General features: G+C 38.7%; 2 protein-coding genes across 4 annotated transcripts in view; one reads left to right on the forward strand and one right to left on the reverse strand.

The window, feature by feature from the left end:
* Positions 1 to 27,749, forward strand: part of KDM4C (lysine demethylase 4C) — a 256,405-nt gene that overhangs the window by 99,151 nt on the left and 129,505 nt on the right. The window contains exon 10 of one of the 3 annotated variants that reach the window (XM_064641940.1): positions 19,271 to 19,500. The exons of the other annotated variants lie outside the window; for them this stretch is intronic. Coding sequence (XP_064498010.1) covers positions 19,271 to 19,282 — 12 coding nt within the window. The 3' untranslated portion in view covers positions 19,283 to 19,500. Of the gene's footprint in view, positions 1 to 19,270; positions 19,501 to 27,749 lie in introns of those variants that run through there. 3 annotated transcript variants of the gene reach the window in all.
* Positions 20,262 to 25,120, reverse strand: LOC135407127 (E3 ubiquitin-protein ligase Topors-like). Its single transcript, XM_064641942.1, has 2 exons — positions 24,406 to 25,120; positions 20,262 to 24,137 (listed from the first exon to the last, which is right to left on the reverse strand). The coding sequence occupies exon 2, from the start codon at positions 24,132 to 24,134 to the stop codon at positions 23,718 to 23,720; it is 417 nt and encodes a 138-aa protein (XP_064498012.1). The 5' UTR covers positions 24,135 to 24,137; positions 24,406 to 25,120; the 3' UTR covers positions 20,262 to 23,717.

Genomic DNA, 27,749 nt, shown 5'->3' on the forward strand with positions numbered 1-27,749 from the left:
CCTAGTGTCATGAGATTTTCACTGAACAAGTTGTATGGTGCTGTAAAACTACCAGGCTTTAAAAGTGAGTTTATAATATTTTCTGGTGAAATGTTCATAGCACTTCTGAAATTTTCTTTTTGCTTTTGAGGATACTTCTTAAAAAGCAGCATTCCTGAGCATTGTTTTTTCCTGCTGTAAATGATTATAAGTATATACATTATATTCATAGTGTTAATTATCTGCCAGATCTGATTTTGAGAATCATAAGAAAGATCATTAAAAAAACTCCTCTTGCAGCATCTTTGGTTAGTAAATGAGATACTCAGTGCAAGAGCTAATGATGATTCTTAGGTCTTGTCTAACAAGATTCTTGTCTTACATTTTTAAAAAGAAAACTGTAACAAAAACTGAAACCTTTTCATGTCTGAGTAGGTAGGGAAAGTGTGCCTTTTTGGCAGTTCTGCAAAGCACATTTTGAAGTATACAGAAGTAACAGTGGATAGACTGTGTAATTAATTAAAAGTTGCAATGTTGTTTTTCAGTAGTGGGTTTCAGGGAAGTATGGTATGACTTGCATACTAGTGTTGAACAGTGGCATCAGCTTTTCATTAGAACAGTTTAAAATATTCCACTTGTGTGATTTTCGTGCTTTTGATTAAACTGCAGCTTCTTATATTCTGATACACGCTGTACTTTTTGTTGGAAATTGTTTTATTAGTGATGCCTCTGTTCTAGGAATCAAGAATATATAAAAATCCTTTTGCCATGTGAGCTTTCCCTTCTATTTTCTGACACTCTTTTTCTGACTTTCTGACTTACGTTTCATCACTAGTTTTGTATTTATAAATGTATTAAGCTATATCTCTGAATGAAAAAGATTCATGCTATAACATGAATATAGTCAATAAAGTGGTGTATCATAGTCACACTAAATACAATTTGTGTGCATAAAGAGAAGTCTTTTTATATAGAGTAAATAGATTCCAAGATTTAAAATTGACCCAGTAAGTTAATGATATTAGCAAACAAAGCCTGCTGTAGTTTGAGATAAAGGCCATAAGTAATCTTTTTTCCCCCAAGCTTTTCTCTTGCAGTGTTTCATTATGGATGCCTTATACCTGTGTCATGAGTAAACTCCTGTGCTTTTCTCCTATATAAAATCAACTCTTAATTACTCCACTGTGTGATAGAGCTCATTATAAGATATGAGAACTGGCTAGATAAGAGAGGATTTCTTCAGTCTGTGTTGGGACTTATACCCACTGTAGACAAATTTATACTCTATGGCTATGTTTGCTTTTAGAAAATTGGACAGTCGTAATCGTGATTGTAAATACAGAAGCTCAGCTGGGGTTTGCTTCTGAAAATCACTTCTAGGTCAGATGCTTAGTTCAGGCAGCCTTTAAATATCTGTTTCTAAATAGTGAGTTTTAAAAAGTTTGCAATTACATTTTGTATAGTTAAGAAAAGGAGAAGCTTTCTTTACTTTTTGTTTACTTTTAAAAAAAACACTTGAGAGACACTGTATTTTTTAATCTGTTTGAATTATGGCTCCATTATTTTGCTAGTTTGATCCCCACTCACAACAAGGTGACCTTCTTACACTTGGCGCTTTCTACAGTTCAGCACTTCCTGAAGAAATGGGGAGTAAAATGTTTCTCTTTTCAAGAGTAGAATCACAGACAAGAGAGGATTAGAAATTTCCTTTCATATTTGCATGGTGGACCTTGAACTCCATGTTGTATGTTTATAAGTCTCGAGGTGTTATTCTCTTCCCTCTCATGGATTTATGCTGTTTAAATACAGAGATTGTTTCAGAGTAGAGCAGGTCTCCACAGAAAGGCATCGAGATTTCAGCAGGATTACTTGTACTTTTTTGAGGTATCAGCTGTCCTGCTTTGTTAAGACATGACCACAATTTGTACCTCATGATGAAATCTCCTTTCCTGCCAGACAGGAGTCCTCAAAGCTGTTCCTTTGTTCTAATATAATGTCAGTGAAGGGCTGGGAGGTGAAGTTAAAACATGCGTCTTTGACTCGAATGCATGCGTTGTGTCAAGAGGAGGATTATGTGCACTTCATGGATTTCTAAACTGTTTAGAAACGTGCAAGAGAGTGATTATGTTGGAGAGAATTGTGTTGCGAAGGCTTCCTGCTGTGGTCTCTGTGAAGATGATGAATAGCCATGTACCTGTAGATGCTTGGATTCTTGCCCTTACTCTGTCAGCACTCCCCATGCTGCTTTTTTGAATTTGAAGGTTGTAGAAGTCCTTTCTAACATTCCTGGTAACTTCAGTCTCTTTCCTGGGTGTCACAGCTCCATGGAAGATTCTTCTCAGTTCCAGAATTCATATTTAGTTTGTTCTTCTGAAGGGGGAGTGAGTTACTTGCAGTACAGAATACTTATGTTAAAACTTTTGAAAACTGTCCTCTTGTGGCAGTTTCTTTAAAGTAGGCATTATACTGAATTCTTTCTTTTAAGATATCGATATAATATATAGGGAGAAAATTTCTTCTCTGATTTTTTTTTTTTTTATTCAGAACATCAGATATTAAAGCTTTTCGTTAACTACAAATTTTTGTCTTTTGTTTGTGGATTTTTTTATCACATTAACCTGAGATACAGTGATGTGTCTGTGTTTGGAATTTTCATCCATATCTATAAAGCATGTTGCCTGTGTAGAAATTAGACTTGTATAAATCAAATTTAATCTTAAAAACTACATTATTTTTCTTCGAGGATTAAGTGTGTTTATGTCTTTTGTAGTTCAGCACTACAAAGTGTCATAGCAGTGATAAGGTCAGCACTACAAAATCTTATCTAGGGTTTTGGGGTTTTTTGAACTTTTTCTGGTTAACAGTGTAGGATAGTTTCTTAAATTCAGATCTGTTTCTGCATACTGTCAAACAGTATTTAATCATTTTCGAATGTGGTAGTGCAGTTTAAAAGGCAAGTAGTAGGGCTACTTGTAGTTCTAGTGTTGTTTGTGGATAATAAAGTATTTTCTATTGACTATGATTTTGTTATCATTATCAGACAATTTTTGAATTGGCTGATGGGCAGTCTTAGTCTTGCCTTATCTTAATGTTACCATTCTAAAATATAGCTGAAGCCTTTTAAATATCTTCAAGTATTCCTAAACAATGCACTTTTAATTAGTAAAATATTTGTTGAAGAAAACTATTAAAGCAAATGTAATTTTGCGTTCATTATCTAAAGAGGAGTTCAGTGCCATGTGGCACTAATTAATGACAGAAATATTACTGTTTACACAGACTGCATTAAGTAGAGGGGCCTTTTGTTGCTTTCGGGTATATAAAAGGGAAGTATATAGTGGTTTGTTTTTTTTTTTCCCCCACTGCATTTATTTATGTGTGTGAATATTTGAGGGAAGACAATCAAACAGGGTCTTTTAAATTGGATCCTGACAGAGGTTATGTGTTAGTGTTTTAGCATTGTCTTTTTTTAATGACAGGATTATTTCTAGTAGAATAGTGATCAACATCCTTCCCCCTCCTCACTGCAAAATGAGCTAAAAGCTTAGTCTGTTACTGTGCATCAGCTAATGTAATAAAATACTGACTTTGCTGTCTTGATGGTGTCCTTTCAAAACAGTGTTCACATAGAACTTGAGAACATGGATCCTGGGGAAGCAGTCTTTGTTAATTTATGTGTCTGTATGAAACATAGCCTGAGCTCAGACATACCAGTACATCAAGATACTCAAAAGGAGTGTCAAGGCATTCAGCACCTCCTGGAGTTGCTGAGAATTTAACAGGATCAAGCTCTAATTGCATTTTAATGTTCTTTCTTTAACAGTCTTACATATCACTATTGGATGTTACAGCAGTGTGATCTGGAAATCAAATGGTTGTCTTTAGCTAAGACAAGCTGCTTTATAAGCTACTAAAACTAAAGTACTTTGAAAGTAATTTAAACTAGTTATTGAAGCTGAACTCCATCTTGGAAGCTGTTTATATTAATATCTGGAGTTGCTCACACACTTGAAAACAGTGGTTAAAATGGTAGATATTTTAAAATAAAATTATTAAATGTGAATAGTTTTGAGTAGTCTTGTGATTCATACCTAGAAGTTCTGATTTTTTCCGCCTCTAGTGAGTGAACATTACAGCATCTAAATTTCTGCCAGATCCCATAGACTTGAGTAACACTAGGGATAGCTGATGTTTCAGCATTAGTGGTGTCCTTAAGCTGCTAGACTCCTAGAGTCAATCCTGAAGATTGATTTAGCTATAGAGGATGTAATATATAGGTGACAAACAGTGGAGCTCTTTAAGAGTTTGGAATGATGCAACATCAAAAGCTGCAGAAAAGATATATATTTAGTTCTCGCTAACCAGTTTTGGATTTCCTTTCTCCGAACATTTCTGTACATAAAACTATATCATCATAGAAACTATTCCCAAGCTTGCTTTGTTTTCCTTAGTTTTGAAAACTGGTTTTAAATTACCTCCCCCTCCTCCCCTCCAATTATATGAATTTTTAGATGAAAAAGTTGATAAAATCTGATGATGTAAATCAATGTGAATATTTATTAAACTATTAAAAATGTCACTTTTGTTTTTTTATTTGTTTAAAAAAACTAAAGGGTATTACTGCATGGAGTTAATTGAGAGATAATTGAGACATGGATTTTAACAAAAATGCTGTTTCTGGAAATTCTCCTTTTCCCCTCTAGTTTGACAATGAAAATAGAGTTTTGAATGTACAATGTTGGTTTTGATGATGTTAATCAACACGTGCACTTCTTAACAAGAAGCTAACTCTGAATAGTGAGAAAATCCAGCATTCTTAGGTTTGGTTGAGCTTTTCATTGTTACTTACAGTAATATCTTCTTTTAATGTTGGTATAAGGTAAGATTTCCATCTTTCCTTCCCCTGTGCTTTATTTTTCTAGTTTTGTTCAATGTCAGTCCTCATACGGCAAAAGTGTATGTGAAGATTCTGCTTCTGAGAAATCCTCAGATTTCTTGTTCTTCTCTTTCCCTTAAATCTCTCTGTCAAGTTAAATTTCTGATTCGTTTTATGTTCCCTCTCTTCTGTTAGTTTGTTTTAGGACCTACTATTTTGACTGGTTCTAATGCTGTAATATAATAGGATTGACTTTAGCCATCCTTGGTGTGTACAGCTGAGCTCATCATCATAGATTTGTGTAATGTCAGCAGAGAGAGAAATAAGTATTTGCAGATTGTAGTTTTTTTAGCAAGAGACTTTAGACATGAGTTTAAGCAAGACATGAATTGTATGCTAAACTCCACTGACTGTAAAGTTTTCCACTTGCTGCAAACCTAGTTTACGGTGACTATACTTAACATGGAAATTTACATTCTGTCTAAACATTGTTATTCCATGACTTTTATGATTCTTTTTTGAAATGCCATGGAATACATATGCCTAAAACTGTTCTGTTTTGGTGTTATGAAAGATGCATGAAAAATTAACTTTTTTGTATCAACAGACATTTTTGGCCATCTTATCACAGAGATATATCTGAGTATCTTTATCTTCTAGGACACCTTTCAGAAAGGAACAGATTTTGGTCTATTTGTATATTAAGGCTTTTTTTCACATCTCATGCACTAATATAAACATTCCTGTTTTATTCCGCTATGTGTGTTACCTCCAATATTCTTGCTAAAACCTTTTTTAAGGTGTTGCTCAGTGTTATGTTCTGGTTTCTAACAGTATGTCAGTGTGTGCTTTACAAAATGTGATTGGCTGTGTATTCAAGTTCTTTCTTCCATACTCAGACTTCTGTGGTCTTTGAGACTGTTGAACACTTGCTGAGAATCTGGCTTGGCTTTCATTGTTGTAGGAAGACCAAACAAATTGGTTTATGAAAATAATATGTTATAGCACATTTTCTAACCTTGCTTCTTGAGAGAGTCTGGTGCACAGCAAATGCCAACATTGATTAAAAACTTTCTTTACTGTGTTTTAAGAAACCTACATATGTTCTTTTTTTCTACATAGTAGTTAGAAAGCGGATTCCCATCTGTTTCTGTTTGTCATGGCCAAATGTACAAAAATCTGTTTGTACTGATGGTACTTGTTCATCCAGACTAAAATGAGTGAAATGTTCCATCTATGAGTTTCAACATATAAAATGATATTATTTCTCAATATTGTTCAGGAGAATTATTGCAAGGTATGGTTGGTAGGTGCTAAAAGTCTACCCACTTGTTGCATACATTTTATTAGCTAAATTACTGTTAGGCAGAAATTATTAGTCAAATTGCTTTTCTCAACACTAAGCAGGTCTGTTTCTTTGCTGTTCCATCTTACAGCAGTGATGATTAGCATGAACAGTAACTGCATGTGCCTGATACTCTTTAGCTCAGGGAAGGGAGGATAATGACTTGGCAGTTACTCTTTATTTATAATGCTTTGAAAACATGTGTGAAAGCTGCCTGGCACAAAGTTGCTTAGGAGCATGGTGCCCTACCTAATGCATTCAGGAGTTTCCTCATAGATATGACTAGAAAACTATTACTGCTCTTTATGGCACATTCAGCTTACTAGGTTTTTTCCTTTTTTTATTTATCTTACTATTTTGCCAGAAGCTCATTTCATATTATCCCTTTGGAGCCTCGTCTGTTTACTCTAAAATTTCCAACGGGCGTTATCACTGATTCAGCTGTAGAGCTGGCAGGAGCAGCGAGAGCTGTAGCATATGCAAGGTGCTGTAAGCTCTTGGCAACTTCTCCTTTTTGCTTTTTCTAAATCTGCTATGAGCAAAGTTTGTGCAATGGAAATTTGCCCATGTTGTGGTTTACATCATTGTGTCTTCCGGGTGTGTGTAGAGGCTGATAGTAATAAGAATATGAAAATTCTTTAATAAAATGTTGGTGCAAAACCAGCGTGGGTTTTCTGCATAGCTGTTAGGGGCCCAGTGATAATCCTTCTGTGGCCTGTGTCGTGGTTGCCAGGGAAGATTCGATATGGCTTCTTTCATAGCTTTCAGCAGTGCTCTTGTCAACAGTGCTTAATTGGATAAGCAGGTAGTTGAAGAGTAAAGTGAGGCAGTGCCTCTCAAAAAAGGTGTGAGCTGGTTTCTGTTGAACAAGTTTTCTATTATGTTTAAGAAAAAGAAGACAGTAATTTTTTAAAAGCGTTCTGTAAAGTGAGAAGCTGTAAAAGCCCTGTGTTTTGCCTAATAAAAAGCCACCTCTTGGGAGAGGAGAGCTTGTAGAATTGTGACAAATTGAATGATCATCAGAAAACTACTGATTTTATGGAAATGAAAAGCAAACAAACTTTGATATTGTAGCTTTTTAGGATGTATAAGTGATTGTAATTGTGGGAAATTACAGTAAAAACCCACTCAAACTGACTCTGAAGCATAACAAAAGGCAAGGCCATTTAAGATTTAGATATTTTAACAAGTTTAAAGGAAAGAATCTGAATAATCAAAGAAACGTTAAAACAGTGTTAAAAACAGATAGTGCAAATGACTACATTTCCAACGATATTTATTTGACCATATCACAGGGCATTTATTTGTGGATTAAAACTGAAATTCAGGATAAATCCTTTTGCCTTGAGTCAGATTTTCCTACTTTTTTTTAATAATGAAATACAGATTTCTGCCTGGAATGTTTTGTCTGCATTAAGTGTAGTATCATATAATAATATGCATCATGTGAGGAATAAGCCAGTATGTTTTTGAAATAAACTCCAAAAAACCTACTTTGTCTGTTGCAGGGTAAAATGGTAAACTGTCAAGTGCAATCTTAGAAAGTTTTTCCAGTTTCTTAGGAGTTTTAAGATTGTGTGTCTTACTAAGAATTTTAACACTGTGTCTGCCACACTTACAAGTATTTTTTTCCCCAAGTAAAATCACTTCCTGACGATATTATTAAGTGTGAGGGGAAACAGTACAGTGCCTCTGTCCTTTATAATTCATTTTCCTGCTCTCAACCTACCTCATTGTCATGATGTAGCCATGGCTAGGTATAAATGTCCACCCAGCTGCTTGCTTACCAGCTCCTGTTATGGGCAAAACAGACTCAACGTGTGGAAAAATAATTTAATTTGTTGCCAATTAAAATGCGTTTGAGTAGTGAGAAACAAAATTTAAAACAAAACCTTTCTTCCCTCACTTCTGAGGGTCAATTTCACTTCTCAGTCCCAACTCTTCCACCCTCTACTTCCCTGAGGGTCACAGAGAGGGTGTGTGTTCAGTGTACAGATATTATTTCTGTGCCACTCCTCCCTTCTCTCACTTTTCCCCTGCTTCATGTGGGTGTGGGCTTCACCCACATGTCAGTTCTCTTGGGAGGCTTCCAACTGCTGTGGACTCTCCATAGGCTGCAGGGAATAATATCTGCTCTACCATGGGCCACCTCCTTCCCTTGTCCTCTGATCTTGGTATTCCCTCTCTCATTTCTCACTCTATTTTTGTTCCTTCCTCCTCTTACTATCTGCTCGTTTTTCCCTTTTTAAAACATGGTTTTGCTGAGTCTTTTCCATCTAGGCTGCAGGGCTTAGTCATGCCCTGTGGTGTTTCCACTGGAGCTGGCTAGAACGGGTGATGTCCAGCACTGGTTACCCTCTGCCCTCTCCCCCTAGAGGCTGCGCCTGCAGCTTCCCCCGTATGACACCATGGTACCATGGACACACAGTTCAGTAATTTATACTATTTAGACCATTTTCAGTTTCTGATTTTATTTTACTTTTAATCTTCAAGCAAAGGTTCATCATCTAGAATTGTTAATTGTTAAGAAATTACATTTTCATGAAAATGATTTATTTAGTGGTATATATCTGTTGCTCTAGTGCTTTAAAATCCCTGCATCTGTGATTTGGACTTTTGCTGTGTTGTGCTGCTGCTGAGACTCAGATAAGCTTGAACCCTTGGAGAATTCACTGTTATTTGAATCACAGTGGCTTTGCTAATCTCCCTGCTATATTTCATTTTGGAATCTGTCTTTTCTTAAATGCCTCAGTCACATTTACAGTGAAAAATGTGATATTACATCTATGCTACTTTTGGCTTTGGTTTTTATTATGCTGGGAATTCAAGATACGCCTTTCTGTTCATAGGGACAAATGTAGTATAACTACAATTCTCTGGATACCATAGCTGATTATTAAGGTACAGCATATTCTGGGGGAAAAACAATGTCTGTTTATGGACTGACTTGTTCTGTAGTGAGTTTTGAGGTATGGAGTGCATTAAATTTCGTGAACATTGGCTTGTAGCACACGTCAAACTGCAAAATGAAAGTTAATCATAGCCTGTGCTAGCACATGTGTACTTATTTAGTGGTAGTGTGTTTCTGTAATTTTAACATGCCTGAGAAATGAAAGTACTTGTTTTTTTCTAACTGTAGATAGCCATGTATGGATAGCTGTTTTGTTCTTTTTAACCTGTGCTCCTGCATGAAGGCTAGTATAGGTATGTTAACATAAGCTGACATTGTACCTTCTTTTTCCTGTATAGTCACAGTGAAGTTTCTGGTTTATGTTATAAAAAAAATATGTTTTATGATAATAGTGTTTGAGTATTAATTGCAATTTTAGACAACTGTCTTTGTAAATTATTTCTAAGTGAGCTGTCTTCAAATTTAGTAGTGAAGGAAGGAGCAGTAAATATATATTTTTTCTCCTTGTATGCTTTGTAATTATTATTTTCTTCTCCAAGTCTGTTTGGTTTGGCTTTCAAAATCCATAGGCACTGAAAAAAATCTTGAATGCTATGCATAACATTGCTGTTATTGAGGTCACTGTGCCACGGAAAATTGTTAAAGCTAATTTTTTCTGTATATTTTGCTGCTAAATGTTGTTTAAGGGAGTCTGGTATTTCCATATTGAACATCTTTGACTGTACACAACAAATGCCTGGATTCAGACCCAATGCTTCTTTGAAAGATACTCTCAATTGTTTGGTGTGAGAAATCTGGTTTACGATAGTTGTTTATTCTTGAGAAACTCATTCATCAGACTTTGTAAATCTGGAGATATTAATAAGTGATGTACAAAGATTACAGTTGGAGAAAAGGTCAGTTTTTTATTCTTTTCTACACACACTGTTCCTGAGTAGTCTTCTTATTTACACTTAAATCTGTGGTTCAGCTGATGGCAACAAGTGGCTCTTGAGCCTTGTGTCATTCTCAAGGGGCTGCAGAATATATTTGAAACATCTCTATTGTTCTTGGTGTGCATTTGGAGCTGTGGTTAAAATGGTACTGGTTCTGTTCAGTCATGCTGATAGAAGTCCTATGCTTGAATATGCCCTGTGAAAGCAGGGATATAACCCTATCAGAAGTTGCACATAATGAATCACTTCATGGAATTTTGTACCTGACTGTGGATGCAAATAATGCTAGCTCTTTTCTCCAGACAGTTTGTTTTTTTGTAACATACGTTAGTTTGTAAGTGGCAAGGGACTGCATTGCTCCAAGTAGTCATGAAGTCTAATGAGCAATAAAAAAGCTTAAATATATCAGGAAAAACTACTAAAGATTTAATTTGAATCCAGAATATCAGACTAAATAGTGGGCAACCTTAAAACTCTGGGCAACTTATAATTGCACTAATATTGCATATAAAAAGTGAAGGCATGAAAAATATTCCATGTAGGAGGAAAGATATCATGTCTTTGCACTCTAGTTTACTGTAGCTGCACTCAACTGCATGTTGACCAGTACATTTATGCAGCTGAAATTTCCTGATGTTCAGCACTGGTTGGTTTTAAATTAGTTCAGGAAAAATCTTCAGTCCTGTTGCTCTGAAGTCAAGTGAAGTGTTTTAACTAGGCCTGCTGAGTTATGTTGGTTTGTGTTTTTTTGCTTTTTGTGATTTGATACTATATCAGTATTATGGGAAAAACATTTCCTATTTCTTCGTCCCAGAAGAATATGCAACTCTTTAAATTTATGGATTTGTTAAACAATCATTCTTGCATTTTGTCTTGTAATACAACCAATTTGTTTGATTTGTCCTCTCTTGTTAACTAGTGGCATTTACAAAAATTAATGCATATCATAACTGAAGAGTTTCAAAATTCACCTTCTATAATCACTGATGGGAAAAATTTATTGGCTTTTAAACCTTTTGGAAGTGAACCATTTTCAGTATATGTTTGTTGTTTTCAGGCACTGATATAAGCCTGGCATGCAAAGATATGTAGATGAAGTTGTCAACTATTTTATATGTTTCATAGGATCACAGAATAATTCAGGGCCCTGGCTCCACTGCCGATCTGTCCTCATGGGGAAAAAGTTTTCTTCTTAGTTCATTCTTAGTGAATGTCCACTGTCTCTCACCCTCCTGTAAACCACTGCTCCAACTCTGTTCTCCTGGTAACCACTCAAGAACAGGGGGGATGCTGTTGGTTCCCCCTTGAAACCACCTCAGCTGTTTTCCATAGTAAATATGCTCATCTCACTCAGTCTCCTCATGCTCTTTTCCCTGACTGCCTCAATGAATCTCTGCTGAACTCCTTTTTATATACATTTTTCATAAAGAGAGGGAATTGGATGCAGACTTCTAAAATGAAGTGAATGAAGTGAGGAGGTGGGATAGGTGGTTTTTTATTTGTTTGTTTGGTTTTTGTTTGTTTTGTGGTTTTTGTTTTGTTTTATTTGGGTAGTGTGTTTTTTTGTTTCTTTTTAAATGGCTTAAACTTATGCCAGTAAAGCATGCCAGGTGCCATGTTGTATTTTCCCCAATCTGTGTTTTAGTTATCAAACTCCAATGGTGTCCATTAAGCATGTTGCCCTGCCCTTATAAATTAGGTGAGTGGAATATAAGGCTTGTAATACAAAGCGTATCAGACAACTATTGCATGTAAATAACCTTACCTCTATTTATTGTCAGTATTTCATAGAGTATGTACAAACAATGTTATCTGTTACAATCTGTTACACTGATGTTATGAAAAATTACATTCTTCCTTGTTTGAATAGGTGATCAACTTTTATTATATATTCAGTAGTATCCATTCATTTTACCTTATTACAGATGACAGAGTTACAAATAACATTAGGAGTTATTAAGAAAAGAATTGTATTCTTTGAGCAGTACCATTCACTTTCACTGAAGAAGTAAGAAGATGTGTTCCTCAATCATACTGAAGAGGATGCATTTGTGTGTGTTTAGGCTCCTTTAGATGATGGACTAATGATTTCCTGAAACAGAAAATATTACCTGAAAATTTCTAAGTGACTTTACATAAGACTGAGCATTCAAGGTTGGAAGGAAGTAAAAATGTCTTCTGTCTATGCTTTTTAATCAGTGTTCCATGAGTCTGTCTTCCTTTTCTAAGAACATTTTCACAGTTGCAGTTTAAAGTAGTTCCAACCCGTACTTTGTGTCTAGCTGTGTCCCTTTGAAGATAGCAGTGATTAACAGAAGATTTTCTTGCCATTTGAGACCAGGACACAGATAGAGAAGGGCCAAATGGAATATGACTTTTGAAAATATTGCCATTTCACATTTAATTTATGTTCTGTTACACTACAAATTACATAGTGTCAAATTGTTCTGTAACATAAATACTTGTCTGATTCACAGTCATTCTCAGTAATGTTGTACCTCTTGGTGCAAGTAACCCCAATTCTGTCATTTTCTTCTGTAACTAGGACCATGGATTAAAGTAATGTGATATTGTTGCTGAGTTTCTAAGATAGAATACTGTTTCCAGTGTATTAAAATGTACTGTCAGCGTTCTAATCAATTAACAATTAATCACTGTAGACTAGAAAAGACCATTCTTGACAGATAGTGTTTTTCACCTTGTTGAGAATGTAATGTATTTAAATATACATCACCTTTACTCTCCATTTGTTTAAAATCTTGATTTGATTTCAAAATTGCCATTGAAGTCCTGTGAAGACAGTTAATTGATCTGTTAGGGGAGTACCTGCTTTATATTAAAATTACAGAAATTAACTGGTATTGTTGACCTGTAAACAGTGTTAAAGTCTTCCCATCACCTGTGACTGGTAATGCCCATAAGGTATATCACCTGGTTAATAGTAGTACTGTAAATGTTGTGCACCTGTGTGTCACTGTGCATTTTACAGGAGGAGAGAAGAAAGTGTTTAAATACAGGGTATGGTTTGGAAGTAGGAGTGGCTTTATTTTGGGCTTGAACTGGAGAGTGCGAAACATGCACACTTTCTTAATTGCGAAAACATTTATTCCAAGCCTAGCTCATAAGGATGTATTTTCTTGCAGTGGCTTGGAGAGGTTAATTCAGACAATTGAAATGATTAGAAAAGTAGTATTGTCTGGAAAATGAGAATTATTCACAGAAAACCAGGCAGATATAGAGATTGAGAATGCATGCATGATCTTGGGCATCTGGACTCGGCTTTTGAAAAACAGGTATCTGTGGACAGTGTTTTATTGTTCAGACATTTTTTTTTCATTCAGAGTTATTTGTTCCTTTAAGATTAAAATCTTCTTTCATTTAAAAGAGGTGTGAAAGGCTGTATTAATTACTGGTCACAGATTCTGAAACAAAGGCCTGTAGACAGGCTGGCTAGTTACAGTGAACGGTTTGAGCCCAGTTATAGGCTTAAGCATTGTTTCCTCTGTTGTCTAGTAGGCTATGAGAATCGTGAACTACCAAGTTACACCCGAGAAGGAGTCTTTTTAGGGGAAGCAGAGAAATTTGACACAGATTCCTTTGCCTGTAATTATTACAATTCTACTACCTGTTTCTCATTTTATTCAAATATAAAATAGTTGCCACTTTTCCAAGTTTGGAGAAACTTATTTTTCCCAGAAATCTAGAAATGGTATTTGAACAAATAAAATTTTTTTGAGTAACAGGATTGCAGACAGAGTCTTCTTACCCTGGAAGGGTAGGAAGCCTTGAGCTCAATTATTCAAGCTATGAATGAAAACTGGACCTAAGAGAGTGTGGAGTGGCAATAATGGGACTGCCTCACTGGTAATTTTTTGCTGTTTGACATCACAGATATTTTAAAATTATTACTATATTGTGTTTGATTGAAGAAATTTTTTACCACTGTTTTAAAATGCTTAAACCATGGTGGGGGTGGGGTGGGGAGGACTGACTTTTTACTGAATTGTTCTCTCTCAGTTATGCAAACCTTGGTGCATCTGAGTTATACACCAGTTCTGCACCCCCTTGTTGCATCTTCTCGTATGTGGAGAAAAACATCTCTTTAGTCCTAAGTGATAATTGTTGTGACAGGAGAGTGCTGCGGCACAGCTTCCAGCAGACATATGCTAGCCAGCTGTCATGGTTTGAGAGCCTCAAAAATCTAATTCCCTAGTCCTAGCCCCCTGTCACGTCTCAATCCAATGTGAGATGGGTTTTCCAGACAATCACACGAGACCCAAATTGGGGAAAGGGAATATACTACAATGACTGTACAAATAAATATTATAATACATTATACACACGATTGCAACTATCTCTACCATGACATAAGTATTTACAATGGATCAGATCTCTTCTCCCCTCCTGGATCAGATCTCTTCTCCCCTCCAAATAAAAGTCCAGGAGGGAAGAAGGACAGATCCCTTCTAGTCTCTACTCTGAGCAGCAGTATCTTCTAAGGCAGCAGTCATCTGCCCTCTTCATATGCAGCAGCTGATAGCTGGATTTCTGCCAGCACTCATGAGGGGGGTATCCAAGCCCCCCCCCCCCCGGGCCCCGTCGTTTCCAAGCGAGGGGTCTTCCGTGGGCTATGTTCACCCCAGACAAAGGTCGTTCCACCACGGTCATATCACGAGCACAGGGGGTCTTCGTGACGGTCTGGTATCTATCTTCAGGGGACTCAAGCCCCTTGCAGAGCTTCTGTGCCCTGCCTCAAGATGGCTGCGAGCTTCTTTGTAGCTTGCAGCAAGGGAGGGCCCCAAGGCCAACCTCCTACACACTGTCCTGGCTGAGCTCTCAGGACAACCAAGCTTCTTAGCTCCTTTACTCCATTTAGGACTTCTAATCAGTAAGAGTCCACCCCCTCCCCTTTGGAGGGATCTCAAAGAAAGTTTAGGGGAGTTTAGCAGTTCTTACCCCCAAACTTCCTCTCTGTAGAACTCAGTTCTCTCTTTCGGCTGCTGCTAGCTCTTTTTCGGACAACACTGTGTCTCTCCTGCTTGGCTGTAATGCCTCTGCCGCTTCTTATCTTTTTGGCTCTCTGCCATCGCTTCTGGACGCTGCTTCTGCCGCTGCTGTCTCTGCTCACTCACGGTGGAGAAAACTTCCTTAGCTCTCAGCTGCAGGCACTAGCCCAGCTTTATGCTGTTCCAGGTCCCCGCAGGCCCCCGCTGGGGGCTGGGGGGCCAAAGCCCCCCCAGGGGGCTCCTGCTCTCTCTCCTCGTGGTCTTACAACATGGTCACTTCTTCTCCAACCAGACTACAACTACCCTTCTCTTCCGTTTGCTTGTGGTATGTTTACATTTCGCAGGAGCGCAGATTGGACAAACTTCAAAACTTCCAGGGGTTACCACCCCCTGGGGTTTACCACTTTCTTAGCTTCAGGGGGAAAACCTGATTCAAACCACTACACCAGCACAGTGTCAATACTTCAATTTCATTTGCTTGTTTAGTGATTTAAAAGGGTGATCCTCTAGGGTCTGAGTAACAGGAATGACTGGTGGCAACTGGGACCTCATCTCAGAAATTACCTTGGGTCTATGTAGCTCATGACTGTGAGAACTCTACAGGATGTTACTGAATAAAAGAAATGCAGTTGTAGATAGTATCAGTAACATATTTCTTTGTAGTAGTGAAGTGCAGGTGTCATTTCTATTGCAGAAGACTGCAGTAAAACTCACTTGAAAGACTACGCAATTCTGAACAAGAATTCTGTTCAAGAAAAGTTAAATTCAAAAAGTTGTTGACAGAAAGGAATCTTCTTTGAAAGCAAATAGAAAAAAATCCCCTTGGTTTACTGACAAGAGTTATCACAGAGAGAGATAGCAAAGGCACAGAAGTGGGATTGAGAAGCAAGCTACAATTTTATGTATAAATGCATTTGAGCTTTCTTGTTTTCTCCGTATAGGCATAATTTTTAGGTCTGTTGGGTGAATCCAGGACACCAAACTGTACTTGAGTTTGTGGGTAACCAAATCCTATGATTCTGTTGCAGATGTGGTGGGTTTAGAAACATTATTCTTTCAAGTATGAAAGTGTTATCCAAGCACTAATATAAAAAAAGCACATAGGCAATCTATGAATATATTTAAGCTAGCATCACAATAAAGTTTTTATGCCTAGTGAAAGTGAAGTTCCAGATTGTGGTCTGTAAAAATAGTTTAGAAAGATATAACAAAATATTTTTTTCTGTTCTTAATATTAGAGTGGGCAACCTGGTAGGTCAAGTGAGGAAAAAGACATATGACATACATGTAATTCTATGGAGATTAATTAGAACTGCAAAACTATATGATAGGAATGCATAAGGCGTATTTTTTCTAGAGACAGTCTAATGCCAAGTTCCAAAGCAAGAGGACAAGAAAGAACATAAAATAACACCTTTTGCTTCTTGTGCAATAGAGACAGACAATCTTGGTTCTGCTTTCATTTTGTCATTAAAATCACCTGTTTTTACTTCCTTTAAACTGGAATTTTGTGTGTTGTGATCCCCAGAAATGGAGCAGTAATAAAATCTCAAAGTGGTTAAAACCTGTCCCTGAAAAAATAGGAAAAGACACCAATGTGTCTATAGATAGCTTTTAGTACTTGCAGTATACTGCTTGATATCTTTTTTCTTTCTTTTTTTTTTCAATTTCCTCTATAAACAACCTGAAAGAAACAGAAGGAAATGAACCTCACAGTCCAACCTTGTTTGCTAGGTACTCAGCAAAAGAGCTTATTTGTGGGAATTCCTGTGGTAATTGCAGGACTTTTGTTGGGTGATGTTTCATTCCACTTTGTACAATATGAAGAATGTGAACTTTCAGTAGAACTTTCAGTAGCACTTTTTAGCAGCTCTGTTTACTGCAGTTGACATCTTCTATAAGAATGGAAAAAGTAAAAGAGGGCATAGTGTACAATAAATCACTCTCAGTGTCTTCTGTATTTGTAATAGTGAAGAAGTTGGAAGTGATCATTTTACCTTTTTAGCATATAAAGGGTAGAAGATACAGTATTTGCTGAGTAAATGTTTCAGAGAAAAATGATTTCAAGAAGATGGGCATCTGATTTTAAAAAGGTCATCTTACTACATTTTTTTCCCATTGCACAAATATTTCACATATACTTCTGATGAATTTGGATGAAAACACAATGTTCGTGACCCAGGTAGCAATATTTGTTTATAGTTTAACTTAATTTTTCTTCTGTTTGTGACTCTTGAGCCCAGTTTTACTTTCTTCTTAAGTTACCTAAGTTCACAAAGCTTTTGATTCTGCAAGGCATTGTGCATCCTCAGCTTCCATCCTCAGTTAACAGAAGCTGAAGAAACTTTGTATTTTCTCAGAAGATAGAGGAAACTTATCAAAGAATATAATTCCCGGTCCTTCTATCTTCCCTGGTGTGATTTCATGATTGTACAAGTCTTGAGTTTAAATTGCTAGTTCTTTTCCAATAGCTTGGTTACAGTTGAAGAGAACATCAAGTAATGTTTCTCTTTTTGTGTCACGTCCTTCCCAGCGGCAGGTTTAGTGTTCGCTGCATGTGTCTATTAAGCATTAATTCTTCAACTGTATTTAGTGAGAGAGAGCAATATGGTATGTGCCAGTGCAAGAATCTTAATTCCTACAAAACATATGGCATAGAATTATCTACTTCAAGATGGAACAGTCTGATAATAATTTGGTAGAGTGACATCTGTGCAATAAAATAAGATGCTGATTGCACTGGAAAAGTAAACGCAAAAGTTGTATACTAACTATTCAGACATCATGAGAAAGCCATTACCATTCCTCCATGGAATGTTAAAATTTAATGATCTAATTTGGTCTTATCACATGCAATATAAATAAAAAATAACCCTATTAAGTATTCAGAGACCCATGCTGAACACAAAACTTCTAAATGCTATTTTGCAGGATTTGGACTTACAGCACTTACATATGTTTAACAGGAAATAAGGGAACAAAGTTAGGAGAAAAGTAGTTCTGTGGTCATTTCCATCCTTTACGGAACCTGTTTACACATGCAGTTCTATACTTTGTAGACTTTAATTTCTTCTCCTCTTGGCCTTACTGTCAGGCTATGTGATTTAATATCAGTCTTTACTTGTGGCAAAAAACTACAAGGACATAATTACAGCTTTTGCTGCAATCAAATGAGAGTGATGATTCAGTGAGGGCAGTGTGAAGTGTATTCATGTTAGAATGCCAGATCTGAACTTGGGGGGGAAAACTCATGGGAATCAGAACATAGAGTTGTATTACCTGAATTCATGACAGTCTACAAGGAAGCATCACTTCTGTTTTTGCATGCACACGAACATCAAGATGGTAAATCTGGTTTAGGCTTTGCAACTGAGGATTTCATTTCCTTCATCAGTTCTTCCAAGTGGAATGGAAATACCCAGAAACTGGAGATTGCATGGAAATTGAACTCAATTCTGTTTCTAGAGTTACAATTCTTACTTAGAAGTATTATAGACTGTAAGCTATTGTTTTCTTTAATTGAACTATAATTAACTTTTTAGATATGCAGCAAGCAAGGAGAAAATCATAAAAATGATGGAAATACGTAACAAATTCTGATTATTCTGCTTTAGGTTGAATACTGCATTAAGGTAGCTCTCTGATAGAAATGGTTTAATTATCTGCTTACATAGAAAACTTACTGCAAGTGTTTAAGAACAGAGTTGATGGCAGTATTTCAGTTTTGCAATACTGAATCCATATAAATTGTGTTTAATATAGAATTAGAATAGTCATATCTTTTTTCTTTTTTAAATCTAGTTTTCCCTCTTCAGTTTACTGTGTCAAACTGCCAGGAAAAAAGGTGTTTCCATTTCTTAATGGAAAGGTACTGCTGTTGACACTTTTTGTTTGTTTTTTCTTTCCTTTTTTTTCCCCTGAAGAACATATTTATGAATGTAGAACATGTTTATGTTAGTTTTCTTCTTGACAGTTAATAGATCACAATAGGGAGGCATTTTTTTTAAGGCATAAATAAAAGAACTGTGTATATAGTGACTTCCTTTTACACATCTTTATTTACAGCCTTTTTTTGTGTGTGTGTCACTGTATAAAGCGTACAGATGTGGGTTTTTTTTAAACTAGAAATACAATTGGCTGGAATGAAGTTGAATTATCTAAGATTGGTCTTCACTGCCTGCCAGCCTATAGAACTGATACCAGCTTTTTTAATTATAGGTTTCAGGCTAGCTGCAAGTGAGGATAGAACATTTCATAGAAATGTATGGAACTGGTGGAAGTTAATACAGAGTTGATGCAGAAATCTTGTTCACTCTCTGGGCATGTTCTGTCTGATTAATAGACTTTTCACAGATTAAAAAGCGACCAGGATATCATACAGGACCGTTTGTTCGGTCTTATCAGTTCTGTCTCTGCCAAATCAAACCTCCTGTAAAAGCTTCTCAGAGAGAAAGGTATGTAACACAAAATTCTTTTGCATGAAATGCAAACAAGATATTTCTGTGAAGTTAAAGACTTTAAATTTCAGTAGCACTTTTATTTATTTCAGGTGGGATAACAGTATTTTTTTAACTAAATCTAAAATAAGTCTAAATAGGACGAAAAATCAGTAAAAGAATACATTTTGTGGTTTGTAAGTGTAATGTGAACTCCTTGCATAATGTCTTGTGTCTGTCTGACTAAAACAAATATTCTTAAGGATCTGACTGCATCAGAAATGCAGTGTTTAGGTTTTTATATTAATCCAAAATCCTTACTTAAAAATATTTGTATTTAATATCCTGGATTAGCTGATTATGAAGAAGTGAATCTGATCACCTGTCTTGAAAATATGAAAGAGTTACTCTTAATGAACTGTTTATCCCAGTTTTGGGGCCTAATCCACAGGAAGCTAGACACATTTTTGTTTTTCCCTCAGAAGCTTCGTTACTTTTATTAAACATTATGACTAGAGAAATTCCTTATCTTCTTGCAGTGTTGTGGGAAAATATCTCCTATTCATGTGGTAGAAAAATTGAATAAGCAGCACATCATATTGTCACTCTCTCACAGGCAGAATCCTGATCTTTTATCAAAACATAAGGAACAATTGGCTGATGGCAATTCTGATTACTTTAGAAAGTAATTATTGAAAGAAGGCACATAGATCTCAAACGATCTTTTTATCTTTTACAGCCACCCAAAAGGAATAATGATAAAATGACATATATTCTTTGTTATATGTTCTGTTTAATAAAAAAAGGAAAAGAGCTAAACTAAGCATACTGTTTGGTAAAGAGCAAAGTTGTAATAACAGTGATGCCTTTTGAATGTATCTACTGCAAAAGATTGACATTTTTGGCCAACCATCACTGCACTGTAACCCTTTCTTAGAGAAGTTTGTAACCCTTCTGACTCCACTTATAGAGCCTTTTGCCCTACTCGTATTAGGAAAGTGTTTTAAAGAATTTGCTAGCTAGCATGCTTTTAATTGTATGCAGATTTAAAAATACTGAAGCATAGTAAAGAAGTTTTCATTTAGGCACACTTGGCATGTCAAGACTCATCCCTACCTATTTACTGATGAAAACAAAACTATTTTGAACACATATGTTCACAACCTCCTAATGCCAAAGAGTTGTGGTGGTGTCAGTGTTTATAAGTTAATATAAACACATTAGTAATGCAGTAACCTAGCCAAGGAAGTGATGATACCTTTGTGCTTTGCAGCCACACAGATCTCTGGTCATCCTATCTTCTCAGCTTCAGAGAGTGGTTGGAGGATCTGCGTGGATGTATAAGTGTGGGAGAAGGACCATGGATGTTTGTGGACATATGTTCTTTTGCACATGTTAACAAAGGTTTTGGTTCTGAAGTTCTTTTACTGTCCAATGCTATACTGGACACTGCTCTGCAGTACTGAACTTCCGTTTTGTATTTCCTGGGCAGCAAAGCACAGTCCTGTCTAATGCAGAACAATGTGAATCTCAGAATAAAATCAGAAAAATGTGTGTGTGGGGGGTGTTTTTTTTGTTGTTTTTGGTTTGGTTTTTTTTGTTTTGTTTTGTTTTAGTGTGGTTTTTTTAATTTTGTATTTTTTATTGTCAATGCAGTGTTTGATGCTACAAGATATTTTTTGGATCAATAATTTGACCACCTAGCTACCTCTGAATAGGCTAATGGCAGGTCAGTGCTTTTATTGCAAGTTTTGCTGGTACTGTAGATGTTAGCTACACTAGTAAGACAAAGAGCTAGTGGAAATATATCGGACCAAAAACATGTAAAGGAATTCTGGTACCCTAGGAAATGGTTTTCAATTTCTCGTCTAAGGGTAAGTCTGCATGCTCCACACAGATCTCCTTATATCAGTTTCATATGCATTATTACCTATTGTAACACTTCCTGATATTTGATTTGCTCTGCCTCTCATTCCCTTTTATGGGCTGATGAATATATGAACAAGTTAAATAGATGTATCTGATACTGCAGCAGAGTTAGTGTGTTTTCTTTTTACTGTTCTCTGAAAAACTTCATAGTGAAGTAGTGTTTGTTTTCCCAGTTCTTGGGCATGGTAAATTATCTGAGATAAGAGGAATATTGGTCATCATCTCTGTCAAGAGCTTCATGTGTACATTCATTGTGCCATCCAAGAACTGTAATCTGGCTTTGTTCTATGTTGTAATGCATTTTTCACACATATTTTATAGTTGTTAATCTGTGATTAGTGATAACTTTATCAGAAGTTTTGTTAGAAGTGTAAGGGGCCCAGTAGTTGGTTCCTGCCTTGTTTTGACAGGTTAATTGCACAGCTGTGTACCTAGTGAGGTGGTAGAGGAACAAAGGTTACCTTCTGCTTCCATTTTCTTCTTGATACTGAAAGCTAGTGATTGTGCTTAAATGTATAGACAATTTTCCCAGTCCAAGACCACCACCGCAGTAAAAAAGTTGTCTCGTACTTAAATGTAATTTCACTGTGTACTCATTGCCTCTTGTTCTGTCACTGGGCACCATCAAGAGGAGTCAAGCTCCCTCTTCTTTACTCCCTGCACCTGGTATTTACAAACAGTGGTGAGATCCCTCTGCACTTTCTCTGAATTGAGTTCTCTTGGCTTTTCCTTATAGGGGAAAGACTTCAGTTCCTTCACTGTGTTCGTGGGCTTTCCCTGGGCTCTCTCTAGTAGCTCCTTGTCTCTCTTGGACTGGAGAACCCAGAGCTGGGCACAGCACTCCAGGTGCAGCCTCTCAAGGCTGAGGAGAGGGGGGGATGCTGGCAGCACTCCTCTTCCCAGTGTCCCCCAGGAGGCAGTTTGCCTTTTGTGCCAACTGACAGGGCACACTGACAGTGCTGTTTGCTTGTTGGTGTCCCCAGGACCTCCAGGCCCTTTCTTGCAGATCTGAGATGGATCCCACAGGAACACAGCACAGGAGCTTCTCTGGCTGTGGGGGTCTCTGCCAGCAGGACTGGGGGGACCCTTGTGGGATATTGGGCAAGAATCTATGGAGCTGCTCAGACTCTATGAGAGGGGGTTGTTGCAGAGCTTGTGCAAAGGTTCAAGGCTGGTTCTGGTGTGTCTGGGGAAAGGATTAAAAGCAAGGGACTGGGAAGGGCTCAGCAAGAGTGGGAGTGGGGCAGATGCAAAAATATGCTTTGTTTGCATTGCAGTCTGCTCCTTGACTGGCTCCTGAAGGCCCAGGATGCTCAGAGTTTAGAGCTTTGCTGTCTGACAGAGACCAAGCCAAGGTGTGCAGATCATTCCCTGTCAGTGTCTTCTGTGAAGCCTGTTCCCAGAACACCAGGATATCTTATCTTCCATTCCTACCATGGCCATGGGATTTGGGGCTGGAGGAGCCAGGCTGCTGCTGTAGAGAAGTGGCAGAGGAAGGCTCAGAGGGCTGTGACAGGTGGATGACTGGAGCCATTTGGGTGTAGAGGTACCAGCAGGGAGAGGGTTGTCAGCATGGCCTGTGTCCATGGACCTGGCTTTGCTTCAGGTCAGGTGGCCTGGCTCATGGCCACAGGGCTTGGACAACCATGCTCTGGTGCTTGGAGGGGCAAGGCTGGGAGAGTGTGGGCCAAAGGGGCTCTGTTGCAGCATTTTTAATAAAGTAGTTTATGGTACACTCCAGACAATTTCCCCTTTTGTTTTCCTACACTCTTGAGATAGGGCTAGAAAGCATTGCCTGCAGTGGCTTGCTTTGATTTTCAGAGAATCATGCTCTGAAAAGCTTTGGATCTTTGTACAGTGGCAATGATGACAATGATTTTCCAGCACCAGCACATCAAATTAGAGAACCCCAGCCAGCAACCAATTCCATGCAGCTGCTTGCCACCCCCGCCCCATTGGGGAGGATAATTGGAAAGAAAAGGATAAACCTTGTGGGTTAAGGTAAGAACGCTTTAATAATTTTAATAATAACAATACTACTGTGAAGAATAATAATAGTAATGAAAAAGAGAGAGATAAAATTACACCTCCCTGTAATTAGTGGGTTCATGTGCAGTGTACCAAATGGTTTTGAAAGATGCACGCTCTGGAAAGATTCTGGATGTTCATTCACGTTGCATGAAGGCCATAAGCTGCGCTCTCAGCAAGTCCAAGTGGATGACAGGTCCATCGGCAGGGCTGGCTTAGCATCCCCCTGCAGTCTGTGGGGCAGAGGTGTCGGAGTTCCTTGGAGCCCTCCCTTAGTCCCTCTCTGCCGGCCCCCTTCTCCCAGCAGTGGGATTGTTGTTGGGCCGTGGGCGCAGGTGGTAGCGCCACTGTGGGGATCTGCTGCGCACTCTCTGTCTGGCTGCGGGACTCTGCTGGCGGGAGGACGAGGCAACCACGCACTCCTGGTAGTCGTCGTCCGCTCTCACCATGTGCAGGATGCGGCTGAAGTGCTGCCGGCAGAGCGGGCACACGGCGTGCACGGCAGCCCACTGCTGGATGCAGCCGAAGCAGAAGGTGTGCAGGCAGGGGATGATGTGGGCTGTGTCGTCCATGTTGTCCAGGCAGATGGGGCACAGGCCTTCTGCCACTGCCTCCCACTGCCTCTGGCTCGTACCGGCCGTCGTGGCCGAGCCGCTCTCCTGCAGAGCCTCTTCGGCTCCGGGTGCCATGCTCTGCCAAGACACGTGCACAGTGCCTGAGCTTCTCTGGCGCCAGGAACGGAACAGCAGAGAAGGCCCCAGAGAATGGGGAGAGAGGGGAGACAAAGGCCTCCCACAGGGTCTCCTTGCAGGCCCAAAAGTGACCGCCAGCCCCACAGCTGCCTTCCACGTGTGCCTGCCCCCTCTGCTGCCCCAGGCACGCTGCCCCCCTTCCAGGACAAACCTCCCACTTGGCACTGCCCCCGGGACAGCCAGCTGGACTCAGGCTGGCACAGGGTACCTGCAGGAGGCGGTCAGGGAAGGAGGAGCTGTCTGGGAGCCCTCAGTGGTGCCCTCCTCAAGCTGAGGTGCTGGGACAGCCCCATGCAGGACCCGCAGCCCCCGCACAGGCCACGTCTCTGCACAGCGGCAGCGCTGCCAGCGCAGGGCCACGGTCCTGCTGGAGGTCACACACTGCCTGTGGCACTTGCAGGAGGCCAGGGCCAAATGTGCCGACTGCAGGAGCCTGTGGCACCCCGGCTGTTGCCTAGTGAGGACAGCGAACACCCCAGAGGGGGAAAGCCCCTGTTTCATGGCATGTCAGCCACTTTTGGTGGCCTTAAACCCCCCAGTTTAACCTTAGGCTTGTCAGGCCCTGTGGTGAGAGTCTGGTGCCCCTGCACCTTCTCCAGGCTGAACTATCTCAGCTCTCGCAGCTTTTCCTCATAGGAGAGAGATTCCAGTTCCTTCACTGTGTTTGTGGCCCTTCCCTGGGCTCTCTCCAGTAGCTCCTCGTCTCTCTTGGACTGGAGAGCCCAGAGCAGGCACAGCACTCCAGGTGAGGCCTGGTGAGGCCGAGGGCAGGGACACAGAGCTGGCCCATGTCCCACCCGGTGTCTCGCAGCCGCCCCGGGGCCTTCTCTGCCAGGCCGCTGCCTGCCCAGCTGCCCCACGTGTTGGTGCATGGGGTTATTCCTCCCCAGATGCAGCATTCAGCATTTTCTTTTTCTGAACTGTATGTGGTTCCTTTTTGGTATGTTTCTGCAGCCATTTAAATTAAATTATTAAAAGAAAATGGTTGTTTTGGAAAATGCTAGCGATAAGACAATAGTAAGAATATCTAGATTAAAAGATTTCCCCACAATAAGGTGGGGAAGTACTATCTTTTTCCTTGAGGGAGACCAGAGGAAAGAGGAACAAGAATGCAGAATTTATTTTTCATTCTTCTCATAGGCAAAATGATGGGGGAGTTTGTTATCCAGTTATATTCTCTGCAGGGTGAAACAAAGCAATTGTACGAGTATGTAATTGCTCTCTGATAGATAAATAGACATGTATATATATAGAGGTAAATATAGATGTATTGACAATGCAATCTTTGATGAGTGAGACTGTCTTCATTAAGAAAATAATGCATTTTGTGTTAAGAAGCAGCACCAAAATTTGACCATCTAAATGTAAATCCTGTTTGAGACAAGGCATTTTTAACATACTACCTAAATGATGATAAAAGCAGCCTGTGTCCTGTGTCTTGTGGGATTTTACATTGAGGCAGCAAATTTGTCTTAGCTCATTTAAAATTAAAGCACATCTTTTGCAATAAAGATTTACGTTAAAGATGATAAAACTGCAGGTAGCACTAAGCACAACTGTAGCTTGGTGTTAGGACCCGCCCCAGAAAAAGGGAGGGGGGGAATAACCCACGTTTTTATCAATAATTCCCTTAGGGTGGATTAGAGTGAAAAGACACTGAATAATTGGTGTCTGAAAACATATATTGGTAAGGTTTATTTTAACAATTCTGTATCAACAGGTATGCTAGCATTTTGGGTGTTGTCATATAACATTGTGGCATAGAGATAACCTTTGGGGGAATAATCTTTGGGGGGGGGGGAAATGCATAGGGGAGAGACAGATAGGATAAGAGTAAGGGAGAGTAAGAAAAAGAAAAGCTGAGAGTGGACAGATGTATATAGTCACTGCCCACGGGGTCCAGCGATGACACTTGGTAGTTACCACTTCCATGTCTGTCAGTTGAAGTGGTGGCCTTGATCTGCTGGGGGTGAAGGAGGGAAGCCCCCACACGCCAAGAAGTTATGAGTTATTATATCCATGGTTAGTGTCATGGGCCATGCCTGGAGCCTCCAACCTCTCCCTGGGCCTGCGCAGAGTTTCTGTGTCTGGTCTGGTTCCCGCCGTTTTAGATTGGCAGAGAGGGGGATGGGTTTTGATGGGCCATCAGAGATCCTACCTTTTCAGGGCTTGACACCTTCAATTGCCCATCAGAGGTATAATGAAACAGTCAAAAGCCTGCAAACTTGGCTCTTCACTGGAGGGAGGGACAGGTCCAACTGTCCATCCGAGTCAAAATCCTGCAAGAGTCTCCTAGAATGCATAAATCATTAGCCATTTCAGTCTCTGACACTTGGTGACAGTTAATAATAATCAGAATGATTTAAAAACATTTTCATAAAAGCTTTATGATAGAAACTCGGGTTAGGGAATTAAAAAAAAAACTGATAAAAAAGTGGTTTGACAAAAAGAAGGAAAGGGAAAGGCCTACATACATTATCATTTTTCTTCTTCATTTTTCCTTCATGTTTTTCTTCGCTTGAGTGAAAGAAAATTCTGTTGCTTTGAATGGTCTGTCATTTTTTTCATTAGGAGTTTAAATTGAATGCAGTCTCTGTTTACACTGAGCCTTTCTGTTTGTCTATCATATTTGTTAGTTGGAAACTCATATTTTCTAGGAATGGGTTCAATTTTCCATGACTATTGGCAGATGTTTCTCTAGGATCTTCAGTGACAATGATGTATTTGTTGATAACCGAGTGCTTGCTAAAAGGGACTTTGCTTTGCGTCGGTGAGTCTGGTTTTTTGTTTGAGAGCTTTAGTCAACAGAAACATACTCCATTTCTTCCAGAAATGTCTAGGGGTAGCTTCACTTTATTTTGAATGCATACTCCCTGCAGTGAATTTTTCTTTGGTTCAGTTACTCTTTCCTCTCTGTGGTAGGTGAAATGAATAATGCTCTGTTTTCACTTCTTTGATTTATATTTTTGCATGTTATATAATTGAGTAATTTTAATAGTTGACCCTCGTGTTCTAAGATAGTAGCCATTATAGTTTGGTTGTGAGTAGATTTCAATTCTTTAAGTGCCGTTACTGTTTTTGTGCTCAACCTGCCACTTCAGTACCCTGATAGGAACATTTGAGGTTGTTTCATAGGCCTGAAAGATGGCTTATAGCAAGACTTTGTCAGCGTCTTCACTGGAAAAAGCAGTTTTTATTTATTAGAGTGAAAAATGGTAGAGGATTCTGCTGTTTCTGTCTTATTGACATTATCTGCTACTTTCTCTACTACCTTCCCAAACCTAGACAATCAGTGACTCAAAGCCTCCCTTCCTAAAGTGTCAAAACAGCCTCAACACAGCATTGTTCTGAGCCACTTGGTTTACTTAACACTGACAGAAACTCTTCTTTCCTTTTGAAGTTCCTTCTAATTGGGTCCTTTTTTTTTTGTATTGTTTCTGGCAGATTTGCTTGCCTGTGTTTTTTCTTTTTTAGGGTTGGAGGAATGGTTAGGTTTTTGTTGTTGTTTGTTTATTTTTTTTGTTTAGTTTTTTTTTTTTTTTTTTAAATATC

This window comes from Pseudopipra pipra, chromosome Z (genome assembly GCF_036250125.1).
Source record: "Pseudopipra pipra isolate bDixPip1 chromosome Z, bDixPip1.hap1, whole genome shotgun sequence".
In the NCBI taxonomy this organism is placed as follows: domain Eukaryota; kingdom Metazoa; phylum Chordata; class Aves; order Passeriformes; family Pipridae; genus Pseudopipra; species Pseudopipra pipra.

Bases quoted from the DNA above. Each gene is read 5' to 3' on its own strand.
- LOC135407127 (XM_064641942.1), bottom strand. From the start codon at position 24,134: ATGGCACCCGGAGCCGAAGAGGCTCTGCAGGAGAGCGGCTCGGCCACG.